The 14,694-nt window shown below is 40.5% G+C and overlaps 1 protein-coding gene across 1 annotated transcript; it reads right to left on the bottom strand.

Moving 5' to 3' along the window:
* Positions 1–7,835: 7,835 nt before the first annotated feature.
* LOC145787682 (replication termination factor 2-like) lies at positions 7,836–14,688 on the bottom strand. The gene is made up of 6 exons (XM_082599483.1): positions 14,486–14,688; positions 13,960–14,042; positions 12,078–12,219; positions 11,675–11,807; positions 10,946–11,059; positions 7,836–10,470 (listed from the first exon to the last, which is right to left on the bottom strand). Exons 1-6 carry the CDS (start codon positions 14,647–14,649, stop codon positions 10,177–10,179), a joined length of 930 nt encoding a protein of 309 aa, XP_082455609.1. The 5' UTR covers positions 14,650–14,688; the 3' UTR covers positions 7,836–10,176.
* Positions 14,689–14,694: the final 6 nt, after the last annotated feature.

Genomic DNA, 14,694 nt, shown 5'->3' with positions numbered 1-14,694 from the left:
CGAATCGTGATAACTATGCTAATCATGTGCGACACACCGCACCCTCTAGCGGACCGAAAGGCAAGGACTCCAATGTTACCGAGCTAGGCGCCTACGCATTCTTAAACGTTGAGTTCCCGAAGGTTTTTGCCCTGGAAAACTATCATCGTCCGTCTAAACATGAAACGTGTCATCATATTCTCACTTCTGGTCCTCCCACAGCGTCGCGCGTGCGCAGGTTATCGCCCGAAAAGTTAATACATCCGCGCGAGGAAATACAGCACCTCTTAGATCTGGGTGTCATTCGCCCTTCCAATTCTCCCTGGGCCTCCCCTGTTCACATGGTCCCAAAAGGGGACACAGGTCGCTACCGCATCACGGGGGACTATAGAAATCTCAACCGTCAGACCCGGCGCGATACTTATCCGCTACCCTTCTTGCATGACTTCGTCGACGCGTTGCATGGCTCTACCATCTTCTCTAGTCTGGATTTGTTCAAGTCTTACCATCAAATCCGTGTCGCCGAACGGGACATTCCAAAAACGGCCATCGTTACGCCCATTGGCGGCTTCGAATTTTGTAAATTAAGCATGGGTCTGTGTAATGCTAGCCAAACGTTTCAACGCTTCATGAACGAGGTTTTGCGTGGATTGAACTTCGTGTTTTGCTATGTCGATGATATTTGTCGACATTGTCGATGATGTGTTAATCTTCTCCAAAAATAAAGAAGAACATGTGATCCACCTGAGGGCAGTTTTTCGACGCTTGACTCACTACGGGCTCATTCTCAATAAGGAAAAATGTGTGTTTGGTGTTCCGAATGTAAAATTCTTAGGTCATGAGGTCAACTCTGAAGGCATTCGACCCCTTTCTGGCAAGGTGGAAGCAATCCAGAAGTTTCAGCGTCCACTACAGGCAGGGCAGCTCAGGAGGTATCTTGGCATGGTGAACTTCTACCGCAAATTCATTCCCGACTGTGCACGGCTCTTGCAGCCGCTACACGGCATCTTAACTCCCAAGCTATCCGGTCAGAAACCGATACCTTGGACCGATGATGCAATCTCAGCCTTCGACAGGTCGAAGGAAGGCTTAAAGAGCATTTCACTGTTAGCGTATCCAGCCCCCGGCGCCGTGACCTCTCTCGTCGTAGATGCATCTTCCACTGCTGTCGGTGCCGTGGTCCAACAGGAAATCGATGGTAAACAGAAGCCCATTACTTTCTTTTCCAAATGTCAGGATAATACTCAGAGACGCTATTCTACATTCGACCGTGAGTTGTTGGCAATATACCTCGCCTTAAGGCACTTTAGGTACTTCCTGGAAGGTCGTAAGTTCGCCATATTTACGGATCACAAACCTCTCATCACTGCCTTCAAGGGTACGCTTGCCCATGCTACAGGTAGACAGTCTCGACATTTCTCTTATATCTCGGAATTCACGTCTGATCTACAGTACATAAAGGGTGAAGATAACGTCGTAGCTGACTGCTTAAGTCGCCCCCAGATAAATGCCATCTTCGAAGACCTTCCGGGTATTGACTTACTCAAACTAGCCATCGAGCAGGAGGACGACCATTCAGTGGCTGAATTCTGTAGATCCGAACACTCCTTGAAGTTAGAAAGGAAAACTCTACCCGACCACGGGGTCTCCTTAATTTGTGACATCAGTACCGGGAGGTATCGACCTTTAGTGCCCAAGTTGTATAGGTCCCTCGTGTTTCAAACGTTGCACAACTTGGCTCATCCGGGAATCAGAGCAACCCGTAATCTTGTAGCCGCAAGGTTCGTCTGGCCGAAAATGAGGTCCGACTTGCGGCAATGGTGTAGGGAATGCTTGCCCTGTCAGCAGACCAAAATAGGACGCCATAACGTTGCCCCACTACAACACTTTAATGCTCCTGATGCTCGTTTCTCACATGTACACGTCGATCTGGTAGGACCCCTTCCGAATTCAGGTGGATACTGTTACATCTTAACCGTCATCGATAGATTTACTCGCTGGCCGGAAGCCATACCCCTGCCAGAAATCAGCGCGAAGGTCTGTGCCGACGCATTCATACTACATTGGGTCTCCAGGTTCGGAGCCCCCTGCGTAATATCATCGGATCGTGGTAGGCAATTCACCTCTGTCTTTTGGCACGAGATGGCCACATTCTTGGGAAGTAAAATTGTGCACACCACGGCATACCACCCTGCGTCTAACGGTATCAATGAACGCTTCAACCGGAGTCTAAAAGTCTCTTTAAAAACTCAGCACAACCCCGCTGCCTGGTGTAGTAATCTGGGTCTCGTTATGTTAGGACTGCGTTCTGCGCTGAAGGAAGACCTATCCTGTTCCGCCGCGCAAATGACTATGGGCACTTCACTAAGGCTTCCCGGCGAATTCTTCGATGCTCGTGACGGGGAGGACGTTCAACACTCACTGTATGTTCAGAACCTGTCATACTTCATGCAAACGCTTCGCTACACTCGCCCTAGGCATCCCAACAAGCGAGCCACCTTTCTAGACGACGCCCTGCTATCATGTACGCATGCGTTCGTCCGAACGGACAGAGTGTTGAGCAGCCTGCAACGGTCATATCAAGGACCGTATCTCATCCTCAACCGCAGTGATAAGTATTTCACCCTGAGCATCAAGGGCAGGGCTGATACAATATCGATCGACAGACTTAAAGCCGCGGTGCTTCACCCCATAGTAGGAATAGAGAACTCGGAGGCGCTCTCGCCTCAGACTGGACCTGGTCCCACCGTAGAACGCGAATATGCACAATGCTCTGGGGCTCCGCTTGTGGACGTTGGCGAGCGTCATTACAGTTCCGTCGTTTCCCGTGCCGGCGGGAACATCGTTGCACCCGCATACTTGAAAGACTATGATTTATCTTAACCATCCACCCGTCCTGGGCATGACGTAAAACGGCATCCATCCAGCCGTCCTGGGTACGACGTAAAACTGCATCCCTCCATCCCATCTTTCATCAGTTAGGTGCCGTTCTTGCATAAAGTTATCGTATTAATTACAGCAGTCTTCGTCCTGGGCATGACGTAAAACTGCATCCATTCATCCATCCATTCCACCTTTCCTTAGTTAGCTTAGTCATCGTTTTTGCATACAGTCTTCAAAGGAATTACAGTAGCTCTCAACCACTTCTTAGTCCTGGGTAAGACTTGAAACTGCATACATTACCTCAGTTAATCACTCCCTCGTTTAGCAGTTCCCCGCTCTGTAGTTGTCTTTAGGAGCTTTAGGAGTTGTGTCTTAAGGAGCTGCGCTTCCCTCACATAGGCGTGCGACGCAGCACACTTCCCGTATATAGTACTTGCTATAACCCTTGTCTGACCACCGCTGTTTTGTTCACGTAGCGCCTCGTTGTTCACCCTTGTAGTCACTGTTGCTAGGATCTTGCTTGTCAAGGTGGCAGCATAGATATAAGTCGACATGCTGCTTGCGACTAGCTTGCCCGTCGCTTTCTGCCTTTTTGGCCTTGTTTCGTCACAGCTGCTCGCATTCATCTGTCCACCGCTTCCTGCTCTGTTGGACCGGTTCCACGCTCAGTCGCTTTGCACAGCTAGCATGCTTTCAGTCTATCTATCTTTCAGTTCCTATGTTTGCTGGTCGTCGTGAGGCTAGGTACTTCAAGCCTCGTCACTTCCCCTGGTTGTCTCCTGGCACTACAGTCCTGGTCTGGTTTCATTTAAACGTTATCGTATTAATTACAGCAGTCTTCGTCCTGGGCATGACGTAAAACTGCATCCATTCATCCATCCATTCCACCTTTCCTTAGTTAGCTTTTCTCACCTTCCCCGTTTGGTTAGAATACCCATCCTGCTGTCATGACGCTTTGCTCTCGCGTCGCGGTGTGTGGCAGTTTGTACGACTGCTTCGCACGGCCGTTGTCCGGACTGTCCCTCCGTGTCGTAGAGAGAGTGCGCTCTGTGCCCTCTGACGTGCTTCATCAATTTTCACAACTTAGTCGTCGTACTGCATATTAACATTATCTGCATCGTCAGTGTTCACCTGTGATTGATTAGTGATCAGATTGTGTTTGTCATTGTAACTCTCCACATTTTTTAATTAGAAATCATCGAAGCCGGATGTCCGCCGCACGAGACCTCTGCTTTAACCAATCGAGAGCCGACCAGCCGCTCCCCGGAATCAGAGGAACTGTTAGCGCTCGCGCCGTGCGGAGGGGATCCGACCCCGTCTTGTTGTTCACCGTGTGTCTATGTTATAATACGCATCCTGTGCCTCGCCTGTTTCATTTCATGCTGCAAACATCTCATCAGAAGTCAAACGGCCACCCCGTTTTCCTTCTTGCGGGGGTGTCTGTAGCGCCAGAGAGCTCTGTCGTCTCTGACGTCACACGTAAACGTCACTAGAATCTTCCAGAAGACTCCGCCTTGAGCGCATAACTGCACGTCTCGGGAATTCAACTTCTGTAATCAACGTCACTATGCCGAATTCCTACCTTGGTTCATCGTTATGTAGAATTGCAGTCGTGTTGCGTTGTGTGATCATATGTAAAACTCGCAATCTCACACTAGTACCTTCTTAAAGAAGTTAAGCTCATGATTTTAAATCAATCAATCAGTCGTTTGCTATGTGAAATTTTAGTCTTTTGTAGAGTTCTACAACATGTAAAAATCAGAGTGTGTTAAGTTTTTGCTATGTGAAAATCAATAGTTTGTTGAGTTTTTGTTCAATATGAAAAGTCGGTTCTTTCAATATGGAAATCAGTTGAATGCAATATCAAAAGTCAGAACTTAAAACCGGTATCAAGAAATCAGTCTTGGTAATTCTAAAGCAATATATCAGTTTCGTTGTTGCTACCGTTTTCTATTTTTGGCACTGCCAGGATGACGTTTGGATCAGTTTATTGTTAATGTAGCAGCGACGACATTTCGTATCCAGTCGTTGGTGGTGGAGCTTTAATATTCCGGTGTTTTCCTTTACTTTCTGTGTTGCTGGATCGAAGATTAAAAACTATAAACAATTACGTTGTGAGCAAGCATTGATCTTCTGAGTTGAGTTAGTAAACAATACAGCAGCGTAATCGACCTCGTGTCCTATCATTCCTTGCCGACTTTGCCCAGGAATGTTGCCATCCCACTGATGGCTGTGTATGGGTGGATATGCTGAAAGCAGCGTCCGCTACAAAAGCTTTAAATTTAGGTTTTTCAATTTTATTTTGAAACACTGGAATTTCGCAGGAAATTTTCAGGCCAGGAGTCAACGAAGTTGAAAATTTAAATGGCCTTGCACTGATTCGCTACAGTATAGAATTTATCGAAGCTGGCTGCTGCGAAGTGCCTTCAAAAGTTCAAATTGTGTTTTAGGCAGCCCATTTTTGAAAACGTGTTTAAGTATCACTTGTATTTTGTTGTAACTTTTTATTTGGTGGAGTCTTCTCTGACATCAAAATTCATTTTTAAAAATGCCCTTGAAATAAGAAGTTTAGAAAACTTGTTATATTTTTAATTTCTTTTCAATTTTATTTTTCATTGCTGGCACAAACATGTAGTGAACAGCAAAGTAACAAAAGGGAAACTAGCAAAATAACAAAACGTAATTTGCCGATGCTTGACATTTGTCACATTAAAAACAGGGAAGCTGACTCGATGACTGATTTCTTTTGTTGCTTCCTGTCTGTTGTGGTATCTAGATTGCTATGGTGCTATCTTATTCATATTGTATATAATTGTACCGTACTATAGACAAATTAAAGTTTTCTCTCTGTAATATCAATGAATTGATATTAAATGGCTCACACAGTATGAAGAAGCAAGAGAACTCAGAACAAAATTTTGGCTGGTTTGTAATTGTGTATATTGTAAATGCATAATTGTGGCAGTAGCATATCCCGAAACAATTGGATAATTTTAAAAATTTCTGTTGATTGAGCGAGATTCTTTTGTTGTTTCATTTTTTGCCATTTTTTGTGTGCTTATCAAATTCTCATGTGTATCTATCATTCGTTGTTTTTTTTATCTGTCGCTACATAGGCTATGGAAACCTGGTTTTTTTATGCTTTTTTCAACACATATTTGTTCTTTTATTTTAGGGAAATTTTTAGGGAATTTCAAGGTTTGATTAAGGGAAATTTAAGCAAACTGTACACTAAATTTAGGGAAATTGAAAATTTGAAAGTGGAAGCACTGAGTTAACCAGTCAAGGTGCTGCCTATGACAAATGTTGCAACTGAAAGAAAGCGACTACCTTCCATCAAAAGTGCTACCTTGTCATTTTTTTTTATATTAAACTACGGTATCTTCAGCAACAAGCGCTGAGTTTATTAAGTAGGCCTACAAATGGTAGTGACGTGAACATGGGTAAAAGTAGCCTATGCTTGGCGTGACCAGTGTATACCCCACCCCGTTAGCTACATAAAGGGCTAGTCTCGAATGTGAATTTGTGGAAATTTTACAATGACTCCTTAATTTAAAATGATTAAAGTTTCTATTTCAGCAGTAGGCTATTTATCAAGGTCTGCTACTATTCGGTGAGTTCCTAACCTCTAACCCTAAAACGGCAATGATAATTAATTAGGCTACGATACCCGATAATTTAAAAAAAAAAATTAAAAAATCACTGAATAGGGATCGGACTCACCGAAACGCGCCATTCCGATTTATCAAGTAGCTAAGCTACTTTTCTTCTTTCATTGTCGTACTTGATTCCAAGCATTGACTGCCTTTTGTATGAAAAGTTTCCAATATTCTGGATTTTTTTGCTATGGGAATTAGGTGTAGGCTATGTTGGTGTTGTTTTACGTTGGTTAATCTTCGTCTGCCTTGGGAAAGAGATGTTTTAATTTTCCTTTTTGCAGCACGTGTCCTCGGAAATTGAAGTTGTTTTTCTTAGATATTTTTCAGGGATATGATATTTTTAGTAGATTCTTCGTGTGATTACCTTGATTTAAAATACTTTGGTTGATTTTTCTGACAAATCAGGTAATCCTCTGCATTTTCGGAATACCCACATTTCAAACTGGTTTGTTCTTTTAGTCATTATTTTATGATTATCCAGGTTCTTGAATTATTTTTAAAAACTGGATATATGATTGTAACACTATGCATCTACCTAGTAGTTGAGATATGTAGGCTACATTGTACTTGTTGCACAATATTGATTTCATTTGCTGAAAAGCGGTTTTTGCTTGAGCAATATGTATATTAAATTCCTTGTATTTTTTTGCGTGCCAGTTTATTGTTGTTCTAACTAAAACTTTTCACTTGCTTTATAGTTCTTACATTCATTTTAGTTAGACAAATTGGAGTTTCACTTTCTTTGTGGCTTCTCTATCTTCACGATTAACATCTTTTTTTCCCCGTATTGAAGAATTGTTTGTTTGTTTATCTTTATCCTGCATTGCGGGAAAGCGGACTTGAGCGCTATGCATCGGTGTACGCCTTCCGACATACACCTGACCCACGCTGCAGCCGACGGCAATGTCTGTTTTCCGGTTGTCTACTTTACTTATGACTTAAATTTGATACTACCCGTTACTCGAAATCGATCACTAGGTAGAGGCAATTATCGTTAAGTTTCTTGCCCAGAGAAACAACAGTAAGTGCGGACGCCAACGAAAGTCTATATTGTCTGATAGCATTTTTCCATGCCACCTGCACGGAGGGTCGACCGAAACAAAATTTTCTAATCGCAGATCTTCCCGAAAGCTGCCCAGTCAACGCTCCTTTGGACGTCCTCGGGGATATTCGTTGAAGATTGGATTTAACAATGCCAAGCCTGGATCTCAGCTCTTCTATCGTCACCCGGTCAGAAACGCGCTTGAAACAGATCCATCGTACCATGGCATTGTTATTGCGACATAGTAAGGAACCACATATCGACTCCATGTCTAATGTCTATACATTGTATTTTCACCTATACAATCAACCTCACAACTGAATTTACAGTATAGTAAAACAAAAACACTTCAATATATAAAGCACAAAATTCAGCCTGCCCTTTACCTCCAGAAGCTAAAGTTAAATGAAGATACATAAAACCCAGCTTAAACCAGGGATGTCCAACCTGCAGCCCGCATTGCGGCCCACCTAAGATTTTTGTACGGCCCGCTAGTGTGAATGTGAACTTTAGAGAAATGAAGAATGGTTGAATGATTTGTCTTCCTTAGTTGACCTCACAGAAGTGCTAGCTGAGCTTAATTTGCATTTACAAGGGAAATGCCAGTTTTGTAGTTCAATGTTCGAGCGAATAAATAGCTTTACCAGGATATTATAACTTTTCGTAACACAATTGAAAGCTGGCAAAATTTACATTTTTGTAGTCTATCTGAAAGAGCTCAAGACAGGTTTGAAAACTATGAAAAGTATGCTAAGTTATCTGAAGATTTGCTTGAATTTACAGTCAGATTTTCTGACTTCAATAAGATTGAAATTGAATTAAAATTATTCAGTGACCCATTTTCATTTCAGTGTGATAAAGCGCCACCCGAATTCCAACTTGAACTGCAAAGTCGAGAAAGTTTGAAAACTTTCCACAGAGAACACACCCTTCCTTTATTTTATAAAGAATTACATTCATGTAATGAATTTATTAAATTAGTTAATTTGTCCAGAAAATTATTCTTTATGTGGGGCAGCACATATTCCGCTCGAACATGCACAAATGGGGGATGGCTCCATCCGCGATTTGTGAGTGTGGCAAGGAGGAACAAACCGTAGACCACACCATTTGTAATTGCGCCATCTACCATGCGCCAAATGGTGTGCGTGGTCTGCGTGAACTGGATGACAAATCAATTGAATGGCTGCTCGACACCTGCCCAAACATCTAGACCGCGTCGCCGCCACTGCCCAAGGGTGGTAAAAGGCAGAGCCCCTCGACCCTTGGAGTGGCGAAGAAGGTTCAAACGAAGAAGCACATATTGTTGCGAGCAGTTATTTTTATCCATGAAAAACATCAAAACTACAGAAAGAAACAGATAGACCGACAAACACTTAGCAAACATCCTAAAAATCAAGACAACGTGCTTTAATGCAAATGTTGATAACCTTTTAGCTGGAAAACAATGTCAAAAATCTCATTGACTTTGTATTGCAGAAATAAGTTTTTGTTTCTTTCTATGTGTGTGTTATTTGATCCTATTTTCAAAGATGAAATTAATGGGGTTTTTTAATTGTTTCTTTATGTACCTATTTTTCTTGAAATTTAAGAGGTCCTGCGGCCCATTGATTTATTTCAGTGACAATGCGGCCCACTATAATAAAAGGTTAGACATCCCTGGCTTAAACGCTGCAAACCTTGATGACTTGAATGTAACAGTAATGCTGTATATCAAACTGCCAGAATCGGTTTTTCAATGAAGTTTTCTTAGTCTGAAGGTAAATATGCCACAATTAACTACAGAAGGGGAAATCTCCGATAAAACACACTCTATTTTTATGATGTCCGCACAAGGCGATTTACGCGAACAAAGACAAAGAAAACCTTATATCCTACGCCAATCTTCAATGTCAATAAGGAAGCAGGCAAACTCCAGATGAGAGGGTTCAAATATTTTACAAAATATGAAAACTCGAATGATTGTGAAAGAAACATAACATGTTTGCACATGCATATTATACAACTTCAAATGTGTAAGCACGACCTCAGAAATAACAAACCAGCAGTGGGTTTGACCTGCAGCAAATCGAGAAAAGCAGAAAAAAAGCAAAAACAAACGAAATACATTCAGCTCCGAAGAATCGAAACTTTTTCAAATTTTGCATCGTTTTAGTGACTTCTCACTTATCTTGTGATCGAATAAAGTCAAGATCACCAGACTCCATTTGTACATCCCGGACGCCGGTTCCCGCCCCCAGCCTGACACTACAAAGACAGCCGTGGGTGCGCCTCAACCGTCTTCGTACGGACGTCGGACTATTCCGCTCAATCTTGCACCAATGGAAAATGACTTCTTCCTTCTATTGTGAATGTGGTGCCGCAGTCCGCAAACTCTGAGACTTCACTCTGGATGATGAAACCACAGACTGGCTGCTCTCGAACAGCCTTCCAATGTGGTCAAGGAACATCGCAAATCTGGGGTGGTAAAAGGATAGACCCTCAGCCGCAGAAGTTCACACGATGACGTTCCCGTTGATTTTGTGTTGGTCATGAGGACATGCAGTACAAAATCACACTCCTGGATCTGATACGAAGTTAAACCAAGTTAATAAAAGAAAATGCACAAGTGATCTATCCGGCGTAATGGTATGGGTTGTATGTAATCCAATGTCCATTCTTATCCTTGGCTCGCTTGGCGGATGAATGTGACGTGAACAAGGATTTGAAGGCGTTTGTTTGGAAGATCTTTTCCTCCTTCAGTTTGTGCTTTGCTCCTTGTACGGTGCAAGAGGCGGTCAGATTTTTCACTCGACCTGAAGACAACTCATGATTCGATGTGGAGGCAACATCTTGCTTGCCATTGGAGGAAGCAACATCTGTCTCGGAGGAGTCGGGATGTTCAGTAAGTCCATTGGCAGCTTTTACCTAAAGAGACGACCATGAGGAATAAATTAAAATTAATTAACAGTCGGATCCAAACAATATACAATTTCAACACGTTCCAGTGCGGAATGAAAATATGTTTGATTTTATAAATGGAAATTTCTTATGACGGCAAGATTTCACACATGGGAGGTAAGTTACATTGTTACTAAATCTAGTGTCCTTTTAACATTGGAATCACCATTCACCTTTGCCCCGTAAAACTGGATTTTTGACAGTTATTGGACAGTATTACGAAGCGCAAAACAAATGAGAAAATGAGTGGGATAATTGTGAAAAATATTAATCACAATCAGGATAAACGTTTTGAGATCAATAGCGTTCGGTGTAAAAAATGTGCTTTAATTTTGGTTACGTAGGTTTTAAGTAAATGAACAATTCCAGGGGCCGCACCGAAATTCAGAATTATACTTCTATCACGTAGATATAGAAATTGAAAAAGTTTTGCACATTGTACCTGATCCGTTTCTCTTCCATTTTTAACTGCTTTGCATTTCTTTTTATCTTTTTTCGACTTTTTCCTGTCTTCTTTTCTTTTCTGCATTTTCTCATTAAGAAGGACCTCTTCTTCCTTCAAAAATATATAAAAAGCTTATAAGGAAAACAAAGAATAGAATATATCCAAAGATGGAAACTCACATGATGGTACAAAGATATTGAACAACTTGTTTCCAAAGTTAAACCAAAAAGTCCTTTCTTCTGACAAAAATAAGGACTTTTTTTTTATGTAACAACCAAGCTAATGCCAGGTGATTGAAGATTTAGAGTACGTAGACGAGAAGCAAAACTTCTTGTCCACATTCAAGAATGTCATAAAGTGGCTTTGCCAGTCACGATGGGACTGTGTCGAACGACACTCATGCACGACGTCTTTTCGAGCGTTCAGCTATAGTATACAGTCGGCAGTTATAATAAGGGCATAGCCAGAATCATCCTGATGAATTTACAGAAAATTGTTAAAACTATGTCTAGTCACTATCCACATATATCTGGTCGCATTTGCGTCCAGTATCTATCATAAAATAGAGTTTTTCAGCCAACACAGAGTAAACAATACTGTTATACATTACTAGATTTATCATTATTATTGAGGCAAATAATCGCGCAAAACTTGAGTAATTTGAAATGAAATTTTAAAATATACCGGTAGTTTTTATAAATGAAATAAATAACTAGAAATTCGTACCTCTGTTGGATTCAAAATGACCTCATCATTTTCATTGGAAAATTCTTTCGAACAAGACGGACAAATTTTTCCACGTACTTGCTTTAACGCTCGTTTGCTCAACACACAGTTGCAAGACAACAAATAGCAAAACCTAAGAAATGCATGAACGAGTAATCAACAACGACCATATATATCAGCTTCACAAGTATGGCATCAAAGTAGCTTAGGTATTATGCTTCTTCTGAAATAAAAAAAAGATTATGGCAACAATTATTAAGTTTGAAAATAAATTTTTACAGTCAAATACCATTGTTTAGCTATATGAATCTTTATGATCAGAATTAATTTTATACTAAAACCTGTAAGGGAAAATTAAACTAATCCTGAACCCTATCAAAACATGATGATTTGCTTGCCATACTTGTATTTCCCATTCATTTCAATGCCGGCGACTGGGCAGATGTATTTTGAGAGATGCGTGTCGATGTATCCATCTCCTTTTTCTGAACGTTTTTCCCAATCATGATTTTTACTCAACTTCAAAGTGTGCACATCCTTCAAGCCTATTAGTACAAGAAATAAGTGTCACTGAATCAGCATCTTCAGATGTTAAACTAGTGTAAAAAGTAGTTTGTTCAACCCTATCGAACTTAACACATTTAAAAAGACATTTTTTAACAATTTTAACATTTTTTTTTATATCTTCAGGCAATCGTGGTGACTAACACCCAAAAGTTGCTTTTATTTTCCAGGGGTTACGTGTGGAGCCTGGCCTCATTTCTATCATTCTTGTCGCCTTGAAGGAAAAAAATATTGCCTAATGCCTATTCTTTAAAGTCTTATTGTTTTTGTTTTTTTTGGAGTATCTTGTGTGGTACAAACCAGGCTCTGATTGGAACCGGGCCAAAATTATCCTCTCAACTGCACTGGTGGACACTGTAGCTTCAGATGAGATTTGCAAAGGAAGTTTTAATGCCGTGAATGCGAAACCTCTGAACAGCACAACCATAACAACAGACACAAGAATTAACAAAATGTTGTGTCATTCATGTCTTGCACATTAACCAAATCTTACATCATTTGCGTCTTGCAGGATTCAGGTGTCGCGTCATTCAGATTTTGCGTCATTTACGTTATGCGGCATTCGGGTCATTTGGAATAGGGATCACATAATTCGTGCTCGCAGCATTAAGTCATGAGATATTGTAGCCTACACTAACCAGGGTTGTAGTGGGTAGCTGCCTGGGTGCCCGATTACCCGGGTGGGTTGAGTTTTTTATAAAAAAAAACACGGGTGTTTTAAAAAGATCTACAAAACTAGTGCTAGATCTACAAAACTAGTGTTGTCAGATGAAGAATTCTGCTGCAATTTAAGAAAACTTCAAAGCTGTCCAAGAAAAAAACTTAAGTCAACACCTTTAACGCATTGAAGATTTTTTTCAAAACTTTAAGTTTTATTTTCAACATTTGATCAAATAAACACTGCAAAGTTTGGCTGACTACCGGGATTGTTATCTTTTCTAGCATTAGTGTTGTTGCAAATCTATAATATTGCTAGAAAAGAAAAAAAATAATCAAATTCTTGTCACTTAACAGGCTTAGCAACTCGCTGTCTCGGAGCATGATTTTTCACATAAATGCGTATTGCATAAACAATGGTCAACTTATTCTTAAACCAAAAATCAAGCTCTGCAAAAAAAAAATTGGCTATTTTTAAGTGACAAAACCCATTTTTGCCCATAAAAACCTGGGCGGGCTGGGTTTTACAGAAAAAAAAACTCGGGTTTTTTATAACCCTGAAACTAGCACAATGGCAGTGTGCAAAATGCGCCTTTTAAAATGCTGAAATTTGTTTTTGTTGTTTTAACTTTTGAGAGCAAAGGGGTACTCTTTTACCACTCTAGTTTAGAGATGTTTTATGGAAACTGAGAGGCTAACAGAGCAGCCAGACTTTGGTCTCACTATCCAAGACACGCAGATCTTCTGCTCCATTTTATGACCCCATCAAGTCTTAATCATCAATGGTTTACTAACAGTAGCAAACCAACTCCATCACTGGTATCAAACTACTTTTGCTATCAAGCTTGTTTATTAGCCATCTACCAACTGCGTTAGTGATGTGATCGCCATGTCAATACTGTAGTTGTATTTCATTAATAAATAAAAACGTAACCTAATAAATTATTTAAAATTTAGCAAAATGTGTTATGGGACAAAATGTCCTATCAGTTCAAAGGGGTAAACACGATGTTCAAACCCAGGCTATGAGCCCAAAGCTAGAAAGTACATAATGTGATGCGTACCTTTGATATGTTTCATTTTGTCCATTTTGTTGGTTTCTTGTTTATCCAGCAGATACTCAATAATAGCATCTTTGTTGTACAGTCTATAAAACAAAATAAATGTTACATTTGTATGATATTTACAACTTTTGTGACAATTTCAGAACATGTTAAATCTTAAAACAATGTTAAAATCAACATTTAAGAGATACAACTTTCATGGTTGAACTTGATAAGATATCAATATAGTATTCAATACTACGGTACATAAGCATATGACAACTCTTGTAGTCAGCAGTTTTCAAGCTTTTTGCAGAAAGAAAACCTTTTTTAATTATTTTGTAAAATTACTCTTAGGGTAATTAAATACATTCTTCTGAAATTGATGCATTGGTGGACTATTAAAAACTTACTGCGGGCAGTGGTCTTCTTGGTGCCAATGGACATCAGATGAAACCACTGCTCTACAGTCTACATATTACGGTAATGCACTTGCACTAACAGGATAAAATTAAACTGTTTAAATTAAAAACTCCTGCAGCCTTACTTTCCCAGTTCACAAGCGACAATGGGTTCTTTCAGCATTTGGTTGGAAAGTGCACAATATTGCCACTTCCATGCCAGATCAGACTGTTTATCTTTTTCTTCAGGCTTCTTTCTAGTTCTTACAAGTTCATGACGCTTTGGGATTGTACCTCCATCACATCCCATGGTATATAAAGTATTAATACAAATGTGATTGCAAAACTACTTTCT

Source organism: Aplidium turbinatum, chromosome 2, assembly GCF_918807975.1.
Source record: "Aplidium turbinatum chromosome 2, kaAplTurb1.1, whole genome shotgun sequence".
NCBI classification, from domain to species: domain Eukaryota; kingdom Metazoa; phylum Chordata; class Ascidiacea; order Aplousobranchia; family Polyclinidae; genus Aplidium; species Aplidium turbinatum.
The sequence above is the reverse complement of the archived record's forward strand: the minus strand, read 5'-3'. Positions and strand labels throughout refer to the sequence as shown.